This window comes from Lissotriton vulgaris, chromosome 6, assembly GCF_964263255.1.
Source record: "Lissotriton vulgaris chromosome 6, aLisVul1.2, whole genome shotgun sequence".
NCBI lineage: Eukaryota > Metazoa > Chordata > Amphibia > Caudata > Salamandridae > Lissotriton > Lissotriton vulgaris.
The window spans coordinates 332461462-332486692 of NC_141694.1; the positions used below are offsets into that span (position 1 = coordinate 332461462).

The 25231-nt window shown below is 44.0% G+C and overlaps 1 protein-coding gene across 1 annotated transcript in view; it reads left to right on the plus strand.

The window, feature by feature from the left end:
• MBOAT2 (membrane bound glycerophospholipid O-acyltransferase 2) overlaps positions 1–24730 on the plus strand; it is a 970645-nt gene extending 945915 nt beyond the window's left edge. The window contains exon 13 of the mRNA XM_086926366.1: positions 23451–24730. Coding sequence (XP_086782492.1) covers positions 23451–23676 — 226 coding nt within the window. The 3' untranslated portion in view covers positions 23677–24730. The remainder of the gene's footprint in view (positions 1–23450) is intronic.
• Positions 24731–25231: the final 501 nt, after the last annotated feature.

Sequence of the window (25231 nt, forward strand, 5' to 3'; positions counted from 1 at the left end):
TATTGCATTAGTGTTTTTCTTTTCTTATATCTTAGGGATTCAAGAGTCTCTGCTTCTAAAGTTAAGTTGTCCACCAGTGATCGTCAGTTTTCGGGCAATATAGTTTGGAGTTCCTAAAAATACAGCAATGTGTGTGATGCATGCAAGCTAAAAGATGTTTCCTGCTGTATTGGGGATCCACTTTAGTTAGATAAGAATCTGTGATTTGTGGTGAACTTTCTGGTGGCCATGGTGAGGCTTGGAGCGATATTAATAAGTTTGTAAGGGGAGCTAAGGTGTATGTTCAGGACTTCACTTAAAAGTGTGTTTCCGTAGTCGAGTCCCTCATTGAATAATTAGTTTATAATCTTTGTCAGAAATGAGAGGTATGATTCTACTTAGGAGACTATGTTTAAAGTGTGCACCTTTTGCCAAATTACTGATGTGAGCTTGAAGATTGTGGTTTTTGCTCATTAATAGCCAAGTGATTATGCTACCCCATAACTTTGAGGTTGTAATTCATAATAAAGAAAGAGTTGGGCCAGGTTTGATTTAGGATTATAGTGTTAAGTGGGGATATCAGGAGAAAGGTAGTTTTTACTGGGTCAAGTTTCAGATGGTAAAGTAACACCCATGTTTGGGTATCCTCAAGTGCATGTCACATATGTTTTTCAACTTTTGGGAAGAATATTCTCATTTAAAGATGACTGTCATACATGTTAAAATTAAATGAGACCCCATGAGCTTTTAGATGGCCCAATGTATAGATTGAATAGTGTGAGAGAGGACAGGTCCCTGAGGGACACCTTAATGAATCAGACACAGGGTTAGAGAGGAAGTTGTAATACATTTGCTTTGATTTTCCGTACACTTCTAGAACTAGTAAAGGACAGATTGAATAGTGTGAGAGAGGACAGGTCCCTGAGGGACACCTTAATGAATCAGAGACAGGGTTAGAGAGGAAGTTGTAATACATTTGCTTTGATTTTCCGTACACTTCTAGAACTAGTAAAGGACAGTGCACTTCAGCCCTATTTTCTCATTTAGAATTTTTAGGAGGCTATCATGGTTCACAGTGTTGAAGGCAGATTATGGGTCTAAAAGAATAAGGAGGCATGAGTCCCCTTGGTTTAGAAAGAAATGATACCTAACTTGTGTAGATGCCTGTAAACAGTCAGGCGCGGATCCCGACGCAGATACCGATACAGTCAATATGGCCGCCACATGTTTCCACACAGGATGTTCATATCCTTTTCTAGTGGATCCTAAGTACTCCGAAAGACCGCAACCGGAGTCCTGGAATTTAAGGGGCGGAGTCCAGGATAAGGGCGTGACGCCGATGGCTGAAATCTCAGCTTGAAGCAAGAATGCTACAGGAGAGAGCCAAACCGGAGAGGGAGAGGAGCCTGACGCCCAACTGAAGGACAGACTATGGGAGGATGAGAAAGACCGGAGGAGAAGACCGGATCCCCTGTGCCATCTCAAAGGTCGACAAAGCCGGAGGACGCCAAACCCACAGGATGGAAGGGCAGTTCGATGAACAACGCAAGTGAGTCCAGTGCTTCAATCAGGAATTCAAACGCTGGGACTCCCCACACCACGGCCCAGGAGGGTTGTGGTTTCAGGCAATTGCAGAACGTGCATGTCTTCTTTTAAAAGTTGGTGGGCGGGAATGCGGGCTGCACCCAAATAAGCACAAACACTGCTCACAAAGGAATCGCACACATGAACAACACATGTGTGGCAACGGGAGCACTAGCCATTCCCTTCAGATAAAAACAAGTCTGGCCAAATATACTTTTTCTGCCTTTTATTTTGAGGGTTGTCCCAGCGATGATGTGAAAATCCAGGAACACAGAAGACGGTCTGAAAAAGAAGAAGCTACGTTTTTTTGTTTTTGTTTTTTGTTTAAAAGAGCCCTGGACACTTTTCCACTATGGCCAGACTTGCCTGTTACTATCCACTTTTATCCACATGCATATCTACACTCCCAAATAGGAAGGGAAATTGGGATTAAAACAAGGTGTTCCTACCTTTGTTTGAAGATTAATTTGTCTGTCTAGAGAGAGGTGGGGCGGCTAAGGAAGGCGACCGACCACAGTTCCCAAAGTAAAGTCAGCCTAAAAACATATAAAAAGAAATTATGTTTATCAGCTCGCTTTGATATCTCCACTCATTTTTAGCCCTCCCCTGTCACAGGCAATTAGGCCGCCCACACAAGTGAGGTATCATTTTACTTCAGAGACCGAGGGGAATATTGGGTGGTAGAAAATGTGTGCCTGCGCAGTGATCATACACAGAAATGTGATTATTTTTCTTAGCTAAATTTGAGCTTTGCAGGGGATTCTGCGTAAAGAAATGTTGGGTGATCCACACAAGCCACACATCCCTGGACTCCCCCAGGTGTCTAGTTTTCAGAAATGTCAGATTTTGGTATGTTTCCCTATATGGTTGCCGAGCCCGGGACCAAAAACTTAGCTGCCCCTCTTGCAAAACGAGGTAATTTTGTGCTAGATAATTTGAATGTCTCCACAATACGGTTTGGGCCCTTCTCTGTCGTAGGCACTTGGCCCACCCACACAAGTGAGGCTCCATTTTTATCAGGAGACCTGGGGGAGCACAGGGTGGTAGAACATTTGTGGTTTATTTCTGATTCTGGAGGAATATGGTCCAGTAATGCAGGGAAAATGTGACCTTAGTCACATTTTGAGGTTTGTAGGGCATTGTGCGGAAGAAGACTTGTTGGAATCCATGAGAGGCACACCACCCTGTACTCTCCTAGGTTTTTAGTTTACGAAAATATCTAGAATTGATAGATTTTCCATATAGACAATGACACCTTGACAGAAAAAGACAGAGAAGACAAATATTACTGCCCACCCATCTATTCCTCAAGTACACACATGCTGGTTAGATTTGGCACGGGGGTGAGTGAAATGTTCAAAATATATATTTTATTAAGAAAAGAGTTCACAAAAATAAATGCACTGTTAATAACTGAAAGGTCGTAAACCTGAACCAATGACTCGCAGCTCTTGAGCTGTAAAGCCACTGCATGGCACCAACTTTGTTACAGGCCATTCACACACCTTTCATGCGATAACACACACAAGACCATTCACACCGCCACCATGGCCCCAGCATATGATAACACTCACATCAACATTGTCATATGCTCAAATGACTGACACAGCAATCACATCATCTGGTGGTTGACAGTGTGTGTGAACTGGCTTTTGGCTAGTGACCAGCAGCAAGTCGCTACTCACACACCGCCAGCCAAGCGCCAGTCCACACATACTGCCAGCCAAGCACCAGTCCATGCATACTGCTATCATATTTTTTTATATAAAAAAGAAAACACAAACCAATTGGAATTGGATACGAAACTGTAACTAAAAGCACAACAGCTCTAACTAAATATATCACACTAATGCCAACCTGAACAAAAAATATAAAATTATACATACCAGTAAGTTTACTGGTACACTCACGGTTGCACCCAAAAACTCAGTTGCGTGTGGTGCAATTTAAAACATATAGACACACACAGCCCAGGTGTAGAAGGACTATCGGGGCAGTACATACGACTCTCCTTCTGGATACCTCTTCGGGCACAGACTCTGCATTTTATACCAGGAAAGGTTTTTTTGACTGTGGGAGGAATGTGATCAGGAAAGTGGTGATCTTTTGATCTAGCCACATCCTCCACCACTGCTTCTCTAGGAACTCCTGCCTGTTCCACTACCACAAGGCTGCCTATCAGAGACTGCCGAGACTGAACAAATTCCATCTGTGACAATGAAGAATAATCCTTGAATACAACAGACGCATTGAAGGTTGCTAAATGCAATAAATAAATAGCCAACTTCTTATACCAAATGTACGCCTACAAACAGCAGTGTAAGGCTCCAACCTCTGATCTACTCCATCTACTCCACTATTGTGTTTATTGTAGTCTAAAAGTACTTCAGCAACCTGACCCCAAACAATCACAAGTGATGTTCTTTCGTCATGGATGGAACTCTGCATGGACGATAATATGTAACGAGGACTGACTGTTTCTTTGATCTATGTTTGTGTCTCCATTCTCTCTGTCACTGCAAAGGCGGAATCCTGATATGTAACGTAGACTTCAGTTTGTACAACACTGCACTATATGCTTGTAATAGTTACTGGGCTGGGAATATTAGGCAGCGGGCTTTGACACTGTAAGTTTATGCTGCCATGGAAAAACTCAGTTTGTTTTTTTTTAAAAATGGATGGTAGTCTGCATATAGACCTCTCTTGTCAGAAAAGTTCACAGCTAGAAGTGCATCGCTATGCAAGGCACTGCACTGTCCCTTCTCGGTTTTGGTTACAAACAAGCTCTTTTGATTAACTTTTACTGTTACAGCCGATTATGCCACAAGCAATAGTGTCCACTTTGAACAATTTCCCTGAACAATTGCACACCAGAGTAAAAGTTATCTACGTCTAAATGGTGGCCTCTGGTAAAAAGTCGCCTAGCAAGTTCCCAAACAATTTTCTCAGTAACTCCAAAAGTGGATGGACAACCAGGGGCGTCAATACTGACATTAGAGACCTATCCAGTCATACTGTCACACAGCATATCAATCTTATTTCTATAGTGTGCCCTCTTGCTAGGAATGTCCTGCCTAAAAAACAATCTATCCTTGAACAGGACTAAAGACACATCCACATCTATTTCTTTCCCTGGAACATAGATCTCTGAAAATCGATCTACAAAGTGATCAAGGACAGGCTTAACCTTAAAAAGACAGTCACAATCAGGGTGATCTCGTGGCAACGCTAAAGTATTATCCACAAAATGCAGCATTCGAAGCAGAAGCAAATAGCGATTATGAATCATGGTTGCAGGAAATATAGCCATTGCATCAAGGGACTAGTAGACCAATATGAAGACAGCGACGCCTTCCTTATCAGGCCCATCAACAAAGTGAAACCCAAGAACTTCTTCAGGTCATCCAGATTTGTGAGAGTCCACCGGGTAGCTCTAGAGTGGGGCTTAAGTCTTGCATTCTTGTCCCTCAAATACTGTTCAGCATACAAATAAGTTTGCTCAACAATCTCATACAAAAATACACAGTCTACAAACAACTGAAAAACATTTATAGGCAAAATGTTTTAGTATCTACTCTATACCCTGCAACACCACTAGAGGCAGGTAACACCGGCAGCACAATTTGTGTGGCAATCCAGAGTCCAGCACCTCCAATGGGAAGCCTAAAGCCAGAGACTACAATCCATATGCCTCTTAATGAACTTTTGGCACATCCATGTCTTCCTCTAAAAGTGGCATTTCATCCACACTGAGAGTGACTTTATTGTCAAAGGATTCCCCTTGAACAGAATATTCACTGTCAAAATCCTTGCCTTCCTCCTCTGCCTCAGATGCAGAGTCAGTCTCATAATCATGGTCAGATGAAGACTCAAAAAGTATTCCAACAACCTGCTGAGCGGTGGTCATTCTGCTGCTAGCCTTAAGCCTTACTTAAACAAGTAACTTGACAAACAAGTCAACAGTAGCTAACACTGTGTAAAATAAGTAATAAAGTGTGGCTTGATCAAACAAAAGGTAAAACTACTGGTATATAGCAGTTGCAAGGTTAAGTCAATCAAATCAAAGCACACAAAGACTTATACACTGTAAATACCACACACTGGCCAGAGGTAGATAGACTCACCAGCACCTACTCTGCACAGACACAGCAAGCATCAATGATATCCCAGTAGTAAGGAAAAACAAAACAGAATTCCACACAAGACAACACAATACGGATTGTGCACAAATACAAGGAACATTTCACACACATTCAAACAGATGCTAAATATGCGGCTATTATTACAGCATTTCCAAAAAACACATTCATAATGGTCTTTGATACTCATTTGAAGTAAACAGTATGAAAAAAACGTTTTCTTCTCATACACTTGCAACTACACAAACTGCATATCAACCAGGGCCAAAACCGCAAGCACGAGTCACAGGAAAACAAAAGCTTTGCACTAGAATAAAAAGGAGAAATAAAACATTATGATTACAAATGATGACAAAACATAAAGCAGTTAACATTATAAAGCACTATGAAGTCTGCCAATTACCATTCAAATGCCAGTCACGCACATAGTCAGCCAAACGCGAGTCCACGCACGTCAGCCAAGCCTCACTTCACGCACACCACCAGCCAAGGGTCTGTCCATACACACCTCCAGCCAAGCGCTATCCCACACAACCAAGTACACGCAGACCGTCAGCTGAACTCCAGTTCACGTTCACAGAAACTTTCCCTGGTGTCTAGTGTTTTTTTTGCCCCCCTTGGGGCAGATGGGCCTAAAAGTATGGCCGATCTGCCCCCAGAGAGGAAGAAACAAACCAAATATATAGCCCCTCACGGGAATCGACCCTTGACAACATTGTTCATGTAAGAAAAAAAATCCCTAATGGCTACCTCCGTGGGGGAAGATGGGTCTAAAAATATATGGCTGAACTTCCCCCAAGGGAGGCAAAAATGGCCTAAATAAATGGGCTTCTAAAGGGGAGCGACCTTTGCCAAAGGGGCTGCTCCCCAATATCGCCAAATCATTATTTCCCTGCTGGCTAAAGCTTTGGCCCCTGATGGGGGCAAATAGACATAAAAATATGCTCCCCAAAACATTGTGCACCATATATGAGAACTTTCGCTGCCATCCCTCCGAGGTGGGGGCCCCTTAATTAGCAGCCCACGAACTGAGCGACAGCGCTGCCCCTCTGGGTGGATGCCTGGAGGTAATGGTTACGTCCTCAGCACAGGAGAACTGCAGCAGACAAAACCATTGTGTCCATGGCACTAAATGGATTAAAACATGGTGCCTTATTCTTTTTGAACACCCCATAAAGCATGTTGTAATCTGGACCATTTAGATATGTCTTGGGATACCCTGGCCAGAAGTGTTTTTATATTCTCTCTCACCACCTCCAAGTCACACTGGCTAACCCCAATGCTCGCACGTATCCCAATGTATACAATTATGAGATCTGGGATATAAATGCTTGCTGCAAGGTATTTGGAGTTAATCAGTTTGACTAGGATGTAATTTGCATAGAATGAGCTTTTTATTGTCCCACTGCTGTATTTATTTCTTTTATTAATTTATTTTGATGGATAGCCACTGTCAGGACCTCTAATGCGGAGCTAAACAAAAGGGGGAATTTTAAGCAACCCTGCCTGGTATCGTGTAGTATTCCAAAGAGGGGAATGTATACCAGTTACATGTCCCTATTTCCAAAGTGTTTGTGCACAGCCACTTCACTTTCTTAATGAAACCTTCCCCTATTCCCAATCTTGCGAGCACCCTAAAAATATAACCCCAATCCACCTTGTCAAAATTTGTCTTGGCATCTAATACTTCAGTAATTTCATAATTATCATCTCTGGTCTGCCACAGAATGAGTTTTTAGATGTGCTGTACAGGAGCAGTTAGGAACATAATGTACTTGCGAGGGATGGATCAGACAGGAAAATACTTGTACGGAGTATAGTAGCCAGGATTTTGGCCAGTATTTTCATGTCCTTTTTAGGTCTTTTCGAAGAGACATGTTGGTTTCAATCTGTGGGCTCCAGCACGTTCATTGGCTCACCCTGGGCACCCCCCATCGTTGCTCTCATATCCTTTGTCACTATTTGTCAATGGCATGCATGCGTATGGTCATGCCTCTTCTTGTGTTTACCCCTCCCTCAGAGCATGGACCAAGTACTTGTGTCCGTCCACTTCTCTCATTTAATGTGCTACTTTTTTCTTTGTGTCTGAACTCTCCACACAAGTGCTTGTGCTTTCACTCACCCCGTCCTCTGACTCCTGTTGCCTTTTTACCACTCCACCCGTTTCATTTCAAACCCAGCCAGATCGCCCTCCCATCGGAACGCTGCTTAATCTGTGCAGGAGATACATATCGGAAATTTTAGAACACATAAGGTACATTTTCTTCTCACTTGTTTTACAACACTGAATTTATTTAACTAATCATCGGGTGTTATCGTTATATAAATTCATTTACATTATTCTTTTATAGTGCTCCTTTCCAACGGTTAAAATACAAATTCCAATTGTGTTTCACTTACTCAGAACATATTTTCTCAGTTCTTTTTCTGGAGACTGTTGAGCCCATAGTGCCATCTTGTGGCCAAAAATGAGAATGTGTGATACTCCAGCAAAAAGAATATAATTTCCCTTTCCTCCTCGTAAGCTTCAGTTTACCGTGATTTAAAAAATTGCCTCATTATTTTCTCCTGACTCGAAGTAGGGGTAAATACAGAAGCTAGAAGTTCAGCATATTCTCTAGGCAACTTAAATAAATATAAGTATTTCAGCAGCACGCTTTTCCCTAGGCTTAGACTACTTTGTTTGGCACGCCAGTCAGTCAGTCAGTCAAAATACACTTTATTCGATTTTTGTTAAAATCATAAAAGGCAAAACATACATGTATTTAAAAAGACATTTTAAAAATACCCACAGTTCATTTTGTTTATACATAGTGTCCATAAAAAAGTCACTGAATTGGTCACCATTATACATACGAAAAATAGCAGTTAATGTATTCATTTTTAATTTAAAACAGAGCAGTTCTAGGGATTCTTTTATTTCTACCTCTGTGCGCGGCTGTTAAAAAACTCGCTACACAAAAAGTGACATGTGCGTCCGGTAACCTTTGGAGGTAAAGCAAGGCAGGTCTCACTTGTATAAAGCCCAGTGTTTTCAGGAGGGGAATTAAGTATTTTCTCCTCTCAGTATCGTAAAATGCACAAAAAAACAGGAAGTGAAGAGTGTCCTGATTAGAGAACTGATCGCACTCACAGGGTGGTGCATGTTCTGGTTTACCCCACGTAGGGAAGGTGCCTAATAGATAGTGGATTAAATTCAATCTGAATCTGGTTAACAAGAATCTATGCAAGGGTTTAGAGACATATTGCAGGTATGGTTCCATTGAGGGGGAAGAGGACAAAACCAGATGTGCTCTTACTAACGGTTTATTAACCTCATATTCCTCTCTCTCTAAGCGTGTCCTCCCCTGGAATTCCTTCTTAATCCATGCAATGTCCGCTTTCCTGATTGTAGATGGTGTTGTATATAAATCAGGTCTTCCGAGGGCAGTGAATGATGACTTTATATATCTCAGCCAGACTATTTTCATTGCCCCCTCCCTTGCAGTCACGTCTTTAAGGATTGTGTGATTTAAAGACAACTCGGTATTTAACCAGATATTGGCCCAAAAAAGTAAGGGGGCCATTTTCAGTCCATCTATAATATAAGGTAGGCCAACTTCCTCATGTATGGAGTATGTAGGTGTGGAGTTTGGGACCGACAGAATTCGTCTAATGAGTTTGTTCTCTACTATCTGCATACTATCCAGATTAGTATAACCCCACAGTGCTGCACCATATGAGGCTATTGAAATGCATTTACTTTTGTAAACTTTTAACACGGCTTCCATTGGTTTAGCCCCTAGTCTTTTAGTAAAATCCAACAGGGCTGCTGTGGACCTGGCTAAAGAAATACATTTGGCCTTGATTTGCGGGACCCAGGAGCCCTTCTCATCAAACAGGACCCCTAGATAAGGAAAAACCGGGACCCTGGAGAGAGCCTCGCCGTTACAGAAAAAGGTTTTTGTATGTGATTTGTTTTTTTGTGGACCCACAATCATTGTGTGCGATTTAGTTACATTGATTTTTAGATCCAATCTGGCCATAAAAGAGCCAAAGAGTTCCAAAAGGGTCTGTAGCCCGATTCCCGTGCGGGCGATGAGAACAGCATCGTCTGCATATAAAAGAGCCGGTATCTGCTTCCCATCTACCCGCGGGACATCAGCGTTGCCTGCTAACAAAGACTTCCCTAGATCATTAATGTAAATGGTGAATAAAAGTGGGGCTAAGATACAGCCTTGGCGGACACCTTTATTTGACCTAAAACTATCAGAGCATCGCCCATCCCTGGTCACCCGGACCTTCGCGGTAAGGCTTTGGTGCAAGCTTGCTATAAGGGCTACCAGGGGTTCCTCAATACCAAGCTCGCGCAATATAGCCCAAAGCTTGGCCCTATTAACCAAGTCGAAGGCCGAGGAGAGGTCCATAAAGGCCAAATATAGTGAACCCTCCCCGGCCACCGTGTACTTCGATATTAGGAGGTGTAAATTTGAGCATTGCTCTAAGGTTCCCCGTTTTTCCCTGAAGCCATATTGAATCTCTGCGAGATCCCCACAGGTCTCCAGGCTTGTTCTCAACTTTGTCAATAAAACTCTGCCCAGAATCTTAAAGGCAGAGTCTATCAAGGAGATTGGGCGGTAACATCCTGGATTCTCCCTGTCTCCCTTTTTAAAGATTGGTACTATGACAGATGTGTTCCATGTTACTGGAAAACATCCATCATTTGTTGCCCTGAAGACATTTGTAAGTACTTTAGACCAGGTAGTTGGGGCATATATAAAAAAGTCTACCGGGACACCGTCCGGGCCCGGAGCCTTATTTTTCGTGGAGTCCATTATGGCTTTATATACCTCCTCCTCATTAAATTCTACTGCCACTAGGCCCCTGGTCGGTCCTGTCTCATTATCATTTACAGGGTCATTGCCGCCATATATATTTTTAAAATGATCAACCCATTTCTCGTCACTGATGATGCAGTCGGAGATTGTGTTGATCTCCCCAGAGAAGAATTGGTTGTTTATGATGTCCCAGAATCTTTTACTATTCCGTAGTATGTCCACGTCAAGCAAATCATTCCAGGCATTCTTTTTAATTGTATTTTTCCTATTTTTAACAACCAATTTATACTCTCGCCTTAATTTAGAGATTAAAGTTTTATCCCTTGGCTTTATTTTAAGGGCATTTTTCAGTTCTTTATGGGCTTTAGAGCAATTCCTGTCAAACCATTTAAATGGCTTGGGAGGCAAATTAGAGTTGGGGACAGTAAGTTCTTCAGCCGTATGTGAGCAAATTAGATTAAAAGCTGAGACAATCTCATCATTGGAGGCATTTTGGTCTAAACAGATACGCATGGGTTCCTCTATCTTTGGGCGCAGGGAAGCCATAAAGGTTTCCTGGACCACCTTACCCCACTTGAGCCGTCTGCCCTGGTCACTGGGCACCGTCGATGTGCAAGCCCTGGGAAGACCCAGGTGCTTGCTCCATAAGTCACTCCAATGAACCTGTGCAGAGACTGGGTTGTGATCACTATGTGGAGAGGCGATTACCTCGTAAATCCCCATCCTAGAGGTTAAGCCCTGAGAAACGAAAATGAAATCTATCACAGACCCACTTTCAGACCCTTTGTAGGTGGGCAAGGATTCGTCACTACCAGTACTAAGGGGTTCAGACATGTTAAGGCTGGCAAGGAGAAATTCCAACGCCTCCCCCGCTTTGGTGTGAGCAAAGTGCAGATTGCCATTTTCTGTTTGACCATCCAGGTTGCCTAAATTACATTTTAAAACACATTTTTGGATGTTAAAATCACCTAAGATTAGGAAATCGAAATTAGTGCAAGATTTGTGACTATAATCAATAAGAACTTTTTCTAATTGATCCACATGGGCTGTGTCTGTTTGTCTAGCCCACGAATTATAAAAATTTAAGACCACTAAGACCCGCCCTGGTGAGATAATCCATTCTACCATTAAAATATTTGGGGAGCCTGACTCTAATTGTTTAAACGTCCCTGCCAATTTTAGCGAGAAGAGGAGAACTAGACCACCCTTAGCTCTTCCTGCACTACTAGGAGTTGCTGGAATAATAAAACTTGTAAACCCATCCAGACAGAAAGTTAGTGCGGTGTCCCATGTCTCTTGAAGGGCAATTACGTGGTTGCTGGTTATGAAATCTATCCATGTGGGATCCAATCTTTTGGCTCTAGTCCCCGCCACGTTCCAGCTAAGAAACCGACATGGGGTCAGTTCCACCCCACCCACTGGAGCTACGGGCGTTGTCTGAGTGTGTGTTAATTGTTCACTAATTACAGGCATAGAGTCCTCCGCCCTACATAATTGGGTTTGCAGGGCCGGGTCTCTTTGCACCACTGATGATTCTGCTTGGGCGCCCTCTTCTACCGTTTCCTTACAGGCCTTATCTATTTGTCAATCCACCCCCTCTAGATCATTTAAACAGTTAAACCGATTATAGGTTGGGAGTAATGGTGCCATTCTACCGGAGAGTGGCCAGGGATGAGAAGCCTGATGGCGCCCTCTTCTACCAACTCTCTCCCATCTATCATGTCGTTGGGGTGGATGTTGTAGGCCTGGGGTATTTGGGAAAAAGAAAGACACACGAAGGGTATGGATGGTAGATTCCCTTGATATGTTTTCCCCTTGACAAATGTGTGCCACCGTGCCCTTGTCCCTGAAACTCACCAATATACAGTCCCCAGTAATGGATTTCCGACTTCTCCCCACCCACGGGACCCTTCTTACCATTATAATCTCATTATTGAGATATATCGGGAGAGGTCTGTTTATGTTTAGCCACTTAATAACCCTAGTTTTTAGTGTGCAAAAATCCTCTATTTCACCTTCGTCTAGTTGGGGGACCCCTGCCATAACTACTGTGAGGTCGTTGGTCTCAGGTGGTAGGTTAGGGCGACGAGGTCTTGCAGGGGGCATTTTTTGATTGTCCGGGATGTTGTTTTCTATCCTATGTGCCTGAGGTACTAATGCTAGGGGTGGGTTGGGTGTGGTAGCCTGGGGGGGATTGGTGACTACAGGCTTTGGGTTTGGTGGTTTTTGTGGGACTGCCCCATTTGTGGCCTGCGGTGGGATTGGCGTTGGGTTAACTACCCTGGGTTTTAACCCTTGCGAAGCTGCGGTACTAGGGATGGCAGTAAGATCATTTTCCTGTCGAACACTGCGGTTTTTAAGGCTTCCCAATGTGGCCTCTAGTATGGTTAATCTAATCTCGATCTTTTTTACGCTTTCACTGATCGGGAGTAACAGAGACCTTAAGAGGAATTCCAGGTTTCCCAGTGGCACAACAGAGAGGGTGACATTCTCACTACTAGTTCCTACATCTGTGCTCAGGGCGGGAGCTATAACTTCCTGGACGTTAGATTTAGAGTGTGACTCTACCGGCGGTATTACTGTGGGTACCTGGGATTGTGAGGCTTTCCCAAATTCTAGGTGTAGAGTCTTGGGTTTACTGCCACCCTGTGCTCCCTTTGCCCTTCTCCTACGTTTTTTTGGAGGGGGTCCTGGAATTACTTGTGTGGTGACTGCTTTCAATTTGGGATGCTTGTCTTTACGGGTTATGGGTGGTTGTGGCGTTAGGACTGTAGCCCCCCTAGCAGGGCTAATTCTAATACTACTAGGTGGAGCAGTACTCGTGATATCAATTTGAGAGGTGTTCATCCCTTCCCTTAACAAAACTGGAACATCCTCGATACGAGTTGACTCCTCCCTTAAAGTGATAGATAGCTCTCCCAAGGGGGTGTTTTTCAAGTTGTCCACTGATCGTCTCCGTTCCGCCCTTAGCCTAGACAAATTTCCCTCTTTATCCGCCTCCCCCACAGCCCGTGCAAAATAATTTTCAAGAGTCCCATTTTTCACACCACCCGGCTTCTGAGGGGTACTCTCCTTTGTTGATGAAGGCATAGTTATACTCCAGGGGGGTCAGACAGATTATTCCACCCTAAACGAGTGTAACAAAATTATCAAGTCTGTAAGTACCTGCACGATATGAGAAGCCAAGAGAGTGGGCCCAGCCCAGCCTGCTCCGGCCTGTGACGGCCTTGGACGGTCCCGCCCTTGTCCCGGGCTTCTCCCGGCGCCCTCCCGCGCGCTCCCGCGCCGCGGGCGTCTGGTCCTCCTTTAAGTGCTACAACAGTGTGATAGGCGGGGGGGCGTGGCCAGCGGGGAGAGCAGCCCAGGTGTTGCTAGTTGGGCTCGCAGGGGCTCCTGGTCGCTGGAGTCCCCTGCTTGGCTCGCAGCCCCGCTGGTGCACTTGCCTGCCCCCGCGTTCCTCCTGAAATCCTCTGGGCAGTCCTCGGTGATACGACGCGCTGCGGGACCCGCGAAGCGGGTCCGGCGAGTCGTGAGGCTGGAAGCAGGTCCGCTAGGCGCTGGTACAGTGAGCTCCTCCTCACGGGCAGCAAGGTACGTGGAAAAGTGTCCCGCTAACACTGAGGTCACAGCAGCTTTTACTCCGTTGGCGGGGGGGCGTGGCCAGCGGGGAGAGCAGCCCAGGTGTTGCTAGTTGGGCTCGCAGGGGCTCCTGGTCGCTGGAGTCCCCTGCTTGGCTCGCAGCCCCGCTGGTGCACTTGCCTGCCCCCGCGTTCCTCCTGAAATCCTCTGGGCAGTCCTCGGTGATACGACGCGCTGCGGGACCCGCGAAGCGGGTCCGGCGAGTCGTGAGGCTGGAAGCAGGTCCGCTAGGCGCTGGTACAGTGAGCTCCTCCTCACGGGCAGCAAGGTACGTGGAAAAGTGTCCCGCTAACACTGAGGTCACAGCAGCTTTTACTCCGTTGGCGGGGGGGCGTGGCCAGCGGGGAGAGCAGCCCAGGTGTTGCTAGTTGGGCTCGCAGGGGCTCCTGGTCGCTGGAGTCCCCTGCTTGGCTCGCAGCCCCGCTGGTGCACTTGCCTGCCCCCGCGTTCCTCCTGAAATCCTCTGGGCAGTCCTCGGTGATACGACGCGCTGCGGGACCCGCGAAGCGGGTCCGGCGAGTCGTGAGGCTGGAAGCAGGTCCGCTAGGCGCTGGTACAGTGAGCTCCTCCTCACGGGCAGCAAGGTACGTGGAAAAGTGTCCTTTAACGAAAGATCGCATTACAAATGTTTACCTAAGGTCATCATTATCTGTAGTATGTAAGACCATAGCCCTCTGACAAAATGAAAGAGAGGAAGGTTTTTTGAAAGATGTTATCGAGAGTTACTTCTTAGATGACCCAAACGGTTGCAAAGCTTGACATTTATTTGGCAGGTTTCATAATGCTCAAAACACAAAAAGTTTTTAAATACCCTAATATATCTGGCTTAAAAACTATAACAGTGACAAAGCCAATAGCACTTGCTTTGCTGAGACTATTGGTTTTGCCAATGCAGGTTTAATAATGAAATGGGCTTTGAACTTGAACAGCTAAAGGGAGCTTTCTCTGGTTGTGAAATTATTGATCTTCCTGCCATGGTGTTTTCCCTTGTTTCTCTGCCTTCGATTAGTTTCCTAAATATTTCTTACTAATGAGGGTAGCAACTTCGTAAGTTTATTTTACACAGCTCTGGTAGAGACCATCTATCCTTGGGGCTTTTCCTCAATGGCCTTACCGATTTCGTCTCGTCTGATATATATCCCTGTAGGGAAACGCTCAGTCTCTCACGAGGGTTGGGGCAGTCCTGCGATAATTTCTGACTCTTCTGCAGAGAGATCCCAAACCCCTCATAAGAGGAGTTGTAAGTGTTTACAAAGTCTGTTGGGTTTGTGAGCAATACTCCCCCAGTGCTTCTTATCGTTGAGATCCTATGTTTGGAGCCTTCGTGTTTAAGTTACAGAAATAATAGTTTGCCTGCTGTCTCACCCTGTTCATAGTGTTTCTTTTTCATATAGAATAATTGATATTATGCTTTGGTTGTGTTCAGCATGCTGAGGTTGTATTTGGTATTTTGCTCAATAGCCTAGGCGTTTCTTGTGAGGGAGTATTAGAGTTAAGTTTAGTTAATCTAATAACTTTGATCTCCAATTGTGTCTGTGTAGTCTTAGATTTCCTCTTCAGAATGGCTGCATCCCTCACCATATGTACTCATATAAAAGGTTTCCTTTCCGCCCATAATGTTTGAGCTAACGTGGCCAAGTTCTCATTTTCCTGTAAATGAGTTCTAAGAAAAGCGGAAGTGTTCATCAACAGGAGCTTCAAGGAAGGGCAAATACATCTAGATTTGTTTCTGTGCTCACAGTGTAATAATCTGAAATGTTATGATGGACAGTAGCTGTTTCAAAGATCAATCTCAGGGACTATACTAAGACGAGGAAGTCCAGTTGCAAGAACATGCTATGTGTGCACGATGTGACCTGATGATCCCTGTCCACAAGGTGCAGGAGTCTCCAAGGGATTTGCAAACTGTGATCATTCAACAAGTCTTCTAATAATTATCTATCATCCCATAGTTCAGGGCACTCAGACTTATCAATATCTGGGTGTTGGGCCAGGTTCTACTCCTTGTGTACATTTTGTTGTCCTTTTCAACGGGAACAATTATCTGAAAAGCTTGTTAAGAGTGCCACTTTTATTTGCTATGGGACTGTATAATGGTCCTTTCACCATAGTTGGTCTGGTTGAGAGATTTTTCTTAAGACATAGTGACCCTGGTGTTCAGACCAAGTTTTCAAGATTCTAACTACGAGTCTCTTCTTACAGTATTGCAACTCCACTTTTCTGGTATTTCACCCATATTGGCCGTTCCAGCTCTGAGTGTTGTTGTATGCTAGCACGGTACACCTACTCTTTCTGGCCTCAATCACATGTTCTTTATGGGACTGGTGGGTTTCCTGTAGCAGGGTTGTATCAGGCATTTTGGAATTTAAAAAAGTCAGGGTCTTTCTCCTTTTTAGGAAGCGAGTTTGAATCGTTAACGCTCTGTGATCTCATCAACTGGTTTTATTTCGATTGCTCAGCATGTTCTTGCTATTCCTCCATGAGTTAATAACCTCAAGGTTGTCTCTGATTCTATTTCGATATGTGTGAAACCTGAATGCTCAATGTGGTTGGTTTATTTATTTGTGTATTCGGATTTGGTGGTAGGCTATTTACTGATTATCAAGAAGGGGGTGGATCACTTGTCCTGCTGAACCCGGATTATTCGGTATTCGTTGCGTCCCTTGGTAAAAGAACCCTCATGCACTCGAGTTGTTTAACGTGAGGTAGCGGTATATCTTGATTCTCCGCTAGGGCACTCGGGTATCTGCATAATCATAGGGTTTTTTTATATATGCAGCCTCCACCAGGAGGTTTTAATCCAAGGTTGTGCAGTAGTGTCCAGTGATAAGTGGAAGTGGTGATTTTAAAATAACTCGAAATCCAGAAGGCGTATTTATTAGTCTGGATTCGGGTTAGAAGTGTTGGAAAACTTATTGGTATGCGCACTGAGAATATTAGGATTCTCTACGCTACCTGTCTTCGTGATATTAAAAAGGTCGACATGTTTCAGCCCTTTCGTCAAATGATCAATGGGCTTTCTTCAGGACCAGGGTGTACGTGTATGAAGAAGATAACTTTATCCCTTCTTATTCGGAGTCACTCTTTTAATGCCTCCTCACGTATCAATACGTGTTTCCTCGGGTGCCCAAGGAGTCACTCTGACGGCCTCTATCTATAGGTCCGTCATGCGCTACTTGTGCTGACTCTGCCGAATGGGACCCGGTAGGCTATTTACAACTTATTCGAGCTCCTTAGCTAGGAGGCTTCCTCGTGTATTTTACAAAGAAGTTTGCCTTGTCCGTTGAGATGAACAACGTTGGGTCAATTTCTCAATGTATTGGGAAACATAAATCAATATCCTACTGTTGTCTCCTCTAGAGCTGTGGGACTATGAGCTGTAGTCTGTTATGGTACAAAGTCAGGTCACTGACCCATCCACCATTTAACATTGCATCCTAGTGTGTGAAGAAAGGTATCAGGAGAGGTCTCCGTACATCACCATAGCCTCTAATTTGGGCCCTACTATTAAGTAGAGTATGCACATCTTCTAGGGCCTAATTTATACCAGGATAAAGTATTGTGTTTTTTCCTCTACGTTCCTCAACTATGTGAGTCACTTCTCACTAACTATGTATATCAATCTGCAACCCAGTACTTTCCACACATATCTGTTCTATACAAACCATTAATCCAGTTTCCAATTTTTTTTTCACAAATCTGTCTCAAGCTGCTTTGATTCACAGGCCTACTGGGCATCTCCATAATTTTCTCATGGCCATAGCTAGTCTTTTAGGAGGGATCTTGCTAGTCTAGTGCTTCTGTCTCTCCTCCTGACACCCATCATTTTGTAACCGTCTCTAATGTTGATATCGCCTCTTTGCGTAACTTTCTAGAGTCTTCCTCTGGGGATTCTTGCAGTCATTCAAGGGTGTGTGGGGGCTGCTTAAGTAGTACGCGATCAACAACGTATTCTGGGGTCAACGTAGTAAGGTATACTCGTAACGCGTGCTCCCCCGACCAGACGAGATACAATAGTTTCTAGCAGCTGCGGATCTTCTGGGCCTTGATCTGGAGACAGTGGAGACTCTGGATGCCCCAGTTACTAAGGAATAGATCATTTCGGCAATCTGCCACCAAACTCTGTAAAAACCCCGGGTAGTGATGGCTTACCTGCAGAATTCTATCATAAGTTCGCTGACTCGGTGGCTGAATGTAAGTTTACAACGGCGCTCTGGATACCGGTTCCTTACCAGCCTCTATTCAAGAGGCTTTGCTTGTCCTAATACCCAAACCGGGCAGACATCCTATATTTGCTTCCTCATAATGGCCAATATTACTCCTTAATATGGACGTGAAGATTATCAGTAGTGTGCTGGTGGTGCGTCTTCTTGCCCTCTTGTCCTGCCTTATCCATTTAGATCAGTCAGGATTTATCTCAAGGCAGAATACGGTTTATAATATCCATTTCTTGACTCATATTTGGCATGCCCCACAGTTTTTAACGGATGAATTTGCTCTGGTGCGCCTTGATATAGAGCAGGTGTTAAACTCCGTTAATTGGTCTTATTTGTGGCAGGTGCTCAGAAAAATAGGGCTAGGCCCTGCCTTTATCAGATGGGTCCCCCTCCTCTATTCTGCGCCCTATGCTAGGGTATGCTTGGGAGGAGTGGACTCCATGCCATTTTGCCTTTCAAGGGGCACCCGTCAAGGATGTCCACTATTGCCACTCTTGTTCGATGTTGCCATGGAGCCGTTAGCGGAGACCTTATGCTGTACGCTCTGCCCATGTGATATATCCTTGGTAGACACCAACCATGTGGTTTCGCTTTATGTGGTTGACGCCTTGATCTATCTCCGGCGAGCGTCCTGTTTGGCACGGATGTGTGTCAATACATCGCATAGTAATACAACGCATGCCATTACAACGCGGGTATTACTACGCGATGTCAATGACATCGCATGCCATTATATCACATACTTTTACCACGAGTATGCCTTTACCACGGATGCCATTACAACGCAAGGCATGCGTGGTAAAGCCATACTCGCAGTAAATGTTTGCATGGTAAATGAGATCCCTACACCTACACAAAACACTACTCCCACCCTTACACTGCCCCTAACCCAAAAACATTACTACACTACACTACCCACACTACTCCCACCCCTACACTACCCTAAACCATAAAACACTACTACACTACCCACACTACTCCCACCCCTACACTAAACCCTAAACCACTACTACACTACCCACACTACTCCCACCCCTACACTACCCTAAACACTAAAACACTACTACACTACCCACACGACTCCCACCCCTACACTACCCTAAGCCCTAAAACACTACTACACTACCCACACTACCCACACTACTCCCACCCCTACACTACCCAAAACCCTAAAACACTACTACACTACCCACACGACTCCCACCCCTACACTACCCTAAGCCCTAAAACACTACTACACTACCCACACTCCTACAGTACCCTAAACCGTAAAACACTACTACACTACCCACACTACTCCCACCCCTACACTACCCCTAACCCTAAAACACTACTACACTACCCACACTACTCCCACCCCTACAGTACCCTAAAACACTACACTACCCACACTACTCCCACCCCTACACTACCCAAAACCCTAAAACACTACTACACTACCCACACTACTCCCACCCCTACACTACCCTAAACCCTAAAACACTACTACACTACCCCCACTACTCCCACCCCTACACTAACCCTAAAACACTACCCACACCCCTACACTACCCAAAACCCTAAAACACTTCTACACTACCCACACTACTCCCACCCCTACTCTACCCTAAACCCTAAAACACTGCTACACTTCCCACACTACTCCCACCCCAACACTACCCAAAACCCTAAAACACTACTACAGTACCCACACTACTCCCACCCATACACTACCCTAAACCCTAATACACTACTAAACTACAACACTACCCACACTTCTCCCACCCCTACACTAAACCCTAATGCACTACACTAAACAAACACTACAACACTACACTACCCTAAAACCTTAATCACTACACTACATAAACACTACTACACTATCCTCCCTAATACACTACACTAAAAAAACATGACAACACTACAACACACACTAAAACATTTTTTTTTAAAACAAACACAACACAAACAATACCACACTCCTTTTACACTACCCTAAACCCTACAAAATTAAACCCCACCAGATGCCCAACCCCCCTTACCTGTCTCCTCTCCAGCGTCGAATCCTGCTTCCTCCTTCCTGCTTGCTTCACGTCTTTGTGAGGAAATAGCCTAAGTTTGCTCACAACAACGTGGATAGCCGCCGCTGCCATTACACCATTACATCGCATGCGTTGTAAAAGCGCATGCGATGTAATGGTGTGCATAGTTTTACCACGCGTTGTAACATCGCATGCGTTGTAAAAGCAACGCGTGGTAAAACCCGCGTTGTAATGGCTGTTCCCCGTTTGGCACCCATCATATTGAATCTTATGCAGATGATCGGGGATGCCTCGGACCTACGTACTAATCTAAGCTGTTTCCCCTTGGGGAGATTGGTCGGGGTGCCGGTGGGCGAGTTGCAATCGTTGGGATTCCGTGGGTGGCATCTGACATCCGTTACTTAGGAGTTCTTCTAGCCCATACACCTTGACATATATTTCTCTTAATATTAGAATAGTAATGGAGGGGATAAGCACCTTGATTAGATTCTGGAAGGAACTGCCCTTATCACTTATGGGCAAGATTGCGGTTGTAAAAATTAGAATATTGCTGCATTGTTTTTTAACTTTTCAGATTACTTTTTATACGATTCCCAAAAATTATTTTCACACATTAGTCTCATAGTGGACCTTTTATGGGGCCCCAAGTGCAGAAGAGTTAAATTGACTACTTTGCAGAGTCGTGGGACAAGGGAGGCCTAGAGGTTCCTCACTTGGAATTATATTACATGGCGGCTCAACTGCAAAACGCTGTCCATTGGCTTGATAAAGCCGAAAACTGGGGAAAACTGCTCCTACTGGGTACTCATGGGGAACGGTCCTTACCTGCCCTTCTGATGTTTGGTCTTCGTGATTCCTCATTGATTTCCTTTATCATACGACAGGTAGCGGTCGTGTGGGAGAGTGTTGACAAATGGGTTATCCGACAAGCTCCCTAAGTCCCGGATATGCCTTTGTGGGTGATCAAACCTTTCTGAGTGTAGCTGACTTTGTCAATTCGACAATAGAGAGATGGGGGCTGTATTTGTATGGGGGATCTCTATGTTGAACCACGCTTTATAACATGGGAGGAAGCGCTGATTTATTTCTCACTGGGACCTGGGCAAAATTTACAATACATAAAATTATCCAGTATGGCTAGGTAGGTGTGGCCGTCCTTTCCTGAGGAACCATTGAGGTCCAACACTCTCATGGTCCTACTAGGGAAGACCTGGGTCGTTGTCTTATATCCTATCTTTATCGGGCCCTTCAAGATAATTAAGATAGGTGGAATGCAATATCCAACCCAAATGTGACACTCTTTTGGGGGAACCCCTGTCAGCCAGTAAGTAGGTGAGGGTCCGCGAGGGAGTCTGAAAAGTCAACTCTAATACATGCTTCAAATTACTACAATAGAATATCGTACACCAAACCTATCTCACCCTACAGACACTGCATGCTATTTATGATACACTTTCGGATGGCTGTGCGCATAGTGGGGCACCAGCTGTGAACTTTCTCCATATTGTATGGTCCTGCCACTCCCTGACCTCTTACTGGAAGTCCATTCTTGCTCAACTTAAGGAGGCAAAGGGCTGGGATGTCCTGTTGGAAATACATCCAAAATACTGGGATTGCTACCGTCCCCGTTGACATGAAAGTTGAGTAGAAAATGTGTCCTTTAGGGAGTGGTCCAAAAGACGCACCAATATGGCATGGCTTTGTCCTCACCTCCCTGCCACCCCCTCCCTCCCAATACGTTATCTATTTGTGAATTGCTGGGAATAATGGAACATTAAAATTCTGTAAAAAAAACTCCTTATGGTATGCAATTTCATAGCAGGCTCTCTGCCATGAAAAGGCTACCGGTGGATAAACAAAGGGGGCTCTACAGGGCTCCCATGCCTCCCCCGCTATGGGGATGCATTCAGGGGTGCACAACATGTGCCCCGTGTATGTTTGCACCATAGACTTCACCTTTCATGCTGTACCGTGCTGGGTCATTTTTGCAGTTCCCATTCCGGTGCCTGTTTTTCTGGCACCGCCGTGGGAAAGGCAAAAGGATGGTCCGCCTACACAAGTTGAACTCTTATTCAGGTCAGACGTCCTTCGTGGCTTTGGCGGAGAATGCTGGTGGAGAGCCAGTGCAACTGCGCCTGAGTCGTAATCTGCCCCATAGTCTTCTGGTTCTTTTAACTCTATAGTTTTCCCATTGACTTTAAGAAGTATTATGGTTGGATTGAGAAGACCACAGTGTACGTCCCATTTTTTTAGTCTCTTATAGGGCCAGGAATCTTTTGAAGCTAATTTCCTGTTGGTGGTCTAAGGATGCAAAGATTCATGTTGCCCCCACCCAAAACAATTCCCGTCTTCTAGATCCAGAATTTCTTTCTGCAGGTTTCATTGGTGCAGCTCTCAATATATAAATTCCACAAGCTTCTGCTCGACGGAGGACACCTTGTTCTCAGTTGCCATGAAGCATGCTTTAAAGGATGTAATACCATTCTTAATGGGAACGACTTAATACAGCATCCTTGTCATATTTTCTTCCCCTGTGCCTATGCTGGCTTTTATGGATGAGAGTTCGTTCAGAATAATCTCCAGTGTTTAATCCATTGTCAATCCTTGGGGAGGGGTATATGTTGATATTTGATGGCCTCTGTGAAGAGTAGGTGCCTGGCAAATTTTGGATGTGGCATCTGTTCTATTTACTGATCCCTGGGCACGGGAGGAGAGTGGGTCAGGAATGGCATATCTGGTCATTGTATGGACCATGCAGATAAAATTCATCATCCCCTGAGCGATAAATGTGTCTTCCTCCCTTTCTTGTGCGTCACCTGGGGTTTTAGGTTTGCTGTTTCTAGGTTTATGAAGTGAATCCACCCAACAACCCAAACTGAAGACTCCAAAAATGTGGATTTTCGCCTCTTGAATAGCACAATAATATGTTAGCGGCATATTGCAGGTTAATCTGGGGTTATCTAAACTTGGTTGCATGTTTTAGCTCCAGTAGGAATCTGATCGATTTGTTTGATTTGCCGAAGTCCAAATAATGTTTTCTTTTGTATTTTTTAGCACCTGGTATTACTGTCTGCACATCGCCTGCATCCTCATATTATTATCGCTGCCATCACACTCAAAGCGAAATCACCTTCCTAAAACAGAAAGCCTCCAAACGCCGTGGAAAAAAGATCTGGATGGAGAAACAAATCTTTCAGAACAGAACAGTTTTCCAACAACAAATAATAACTGTAATCAGAGACAAGAAATAGTTTTCAGACACAAAACAGAACAGCAATGATTTGAACAGCCAACCTAAATATATTTTGTATGTTTTTAAATCCCATTTATAGCGCCTCCAGAAAGGGTTTGTATTTGTGTGATCAAACTGAAACAGAAAATAATATTCTGCACTGCGGTTTTGGTGGAAAGAAAGCGAACTAGTTCCATCCATACTTTACCCCTGTGGGTTACGCCTTATAAAAATATTTCTTATATTTTGAATGGGCATTCAGGGCTGGCAGCTTATTTCCTGATGGCCCTCTAATTTGTGCCATTGCCGAATGTACATTGTGTATTCTTAGGCACAGAGTAAGTTGAAAAAGATATGTCAAATGGTGAAGTGATGGATGCCTTACCTGAAACCCTCTACCTACTGAAACAATACTGTTTATTACGTGTTTTGTATTGAAAACACAACAGACCTATATTGTTAGACTGATCGATTTCGTCAACACATTTTTATTTACAGTTCGAGATCATGAAATTGCAGCAGAATCCACTTGGTTTTAATGCATTATGACAAGAAGATGAAATGTGAGGTTGTAGAGTAGGGGTTTTCCACACTAATTGGCTGCAAGGTCCAGTACACATTTGATTAAGCTCGTGTGTAGACAACAACAAATTAGAGGTCTATCATAAAGGAAGAGGGATCAAGGAGCCTCCTTTCTACATAGCAGACTTGACAGTTTTATGTCTCCAGTGCTCTCGACCTCATTCCAATCCAAATAGTTATGTTTTTGAGTCTCTCTACCTTTGAATAACTACATTTGCAGATGCCACATTGAGTAAGTAAATGTTGTGCCCAGTTTGGAATCATGCAAGTTTCTGTTAATCACAACAAGAGATTCTCTGGGATATGCAGAATGGTTTCCTATTCCATCTGTTAAGAAATCAGATTGCTTTTACCTCTTCACCAGTGAAATGCAATTATCAGTATATTTACCAGAAATACAAAAATGTTTCTAACTTTTACACAATTTGTTTCTTAATTAATGGTGAAAATTATACTTCTACAGTTGTTTGAAACTGTTCAATTTATGTATTGATATAAAGAAGAAAATTGATTTATTCTTTCTTGCTTGGTGTATCTTTCCTTAAACACAATTGGAAATATTTCCAAATCAAGATAGATGCCATGTTTATGAACAGCTCCTATGGGGATTGCTAGTCGAATCTTGTTTCTCTTCTCTGAATATTCTAACAGGGCCTCATAATAAACTGGAGGGTCATAAATTTGACCGTGATCAGGTTTGACACTTTTACGTTATGATCTTCTCAGTGTCACATTTAAAGAGAACAAGTTTTATTGAATAGTTAAATGAAGCTGGTAATGAAATGTTTAATATCTTGTCGGTTGCTTGCCAGTTAACCACAAATTGATGATCTGAAAAAAAGAAAACATCATGTTGAATGTTTCCATTGCTCCTGTACATGTACCACTTACATTGTCCTATTTTTCTTTTACTGTTCTTTCTGACTCAGTTTTATAATTTTTTTAAAAGATATACCGGTACATGTTATCTGGGGTTGTTTTTGTTGGGAGACATTGTTTGAACACTAATGGTAATAAAAAG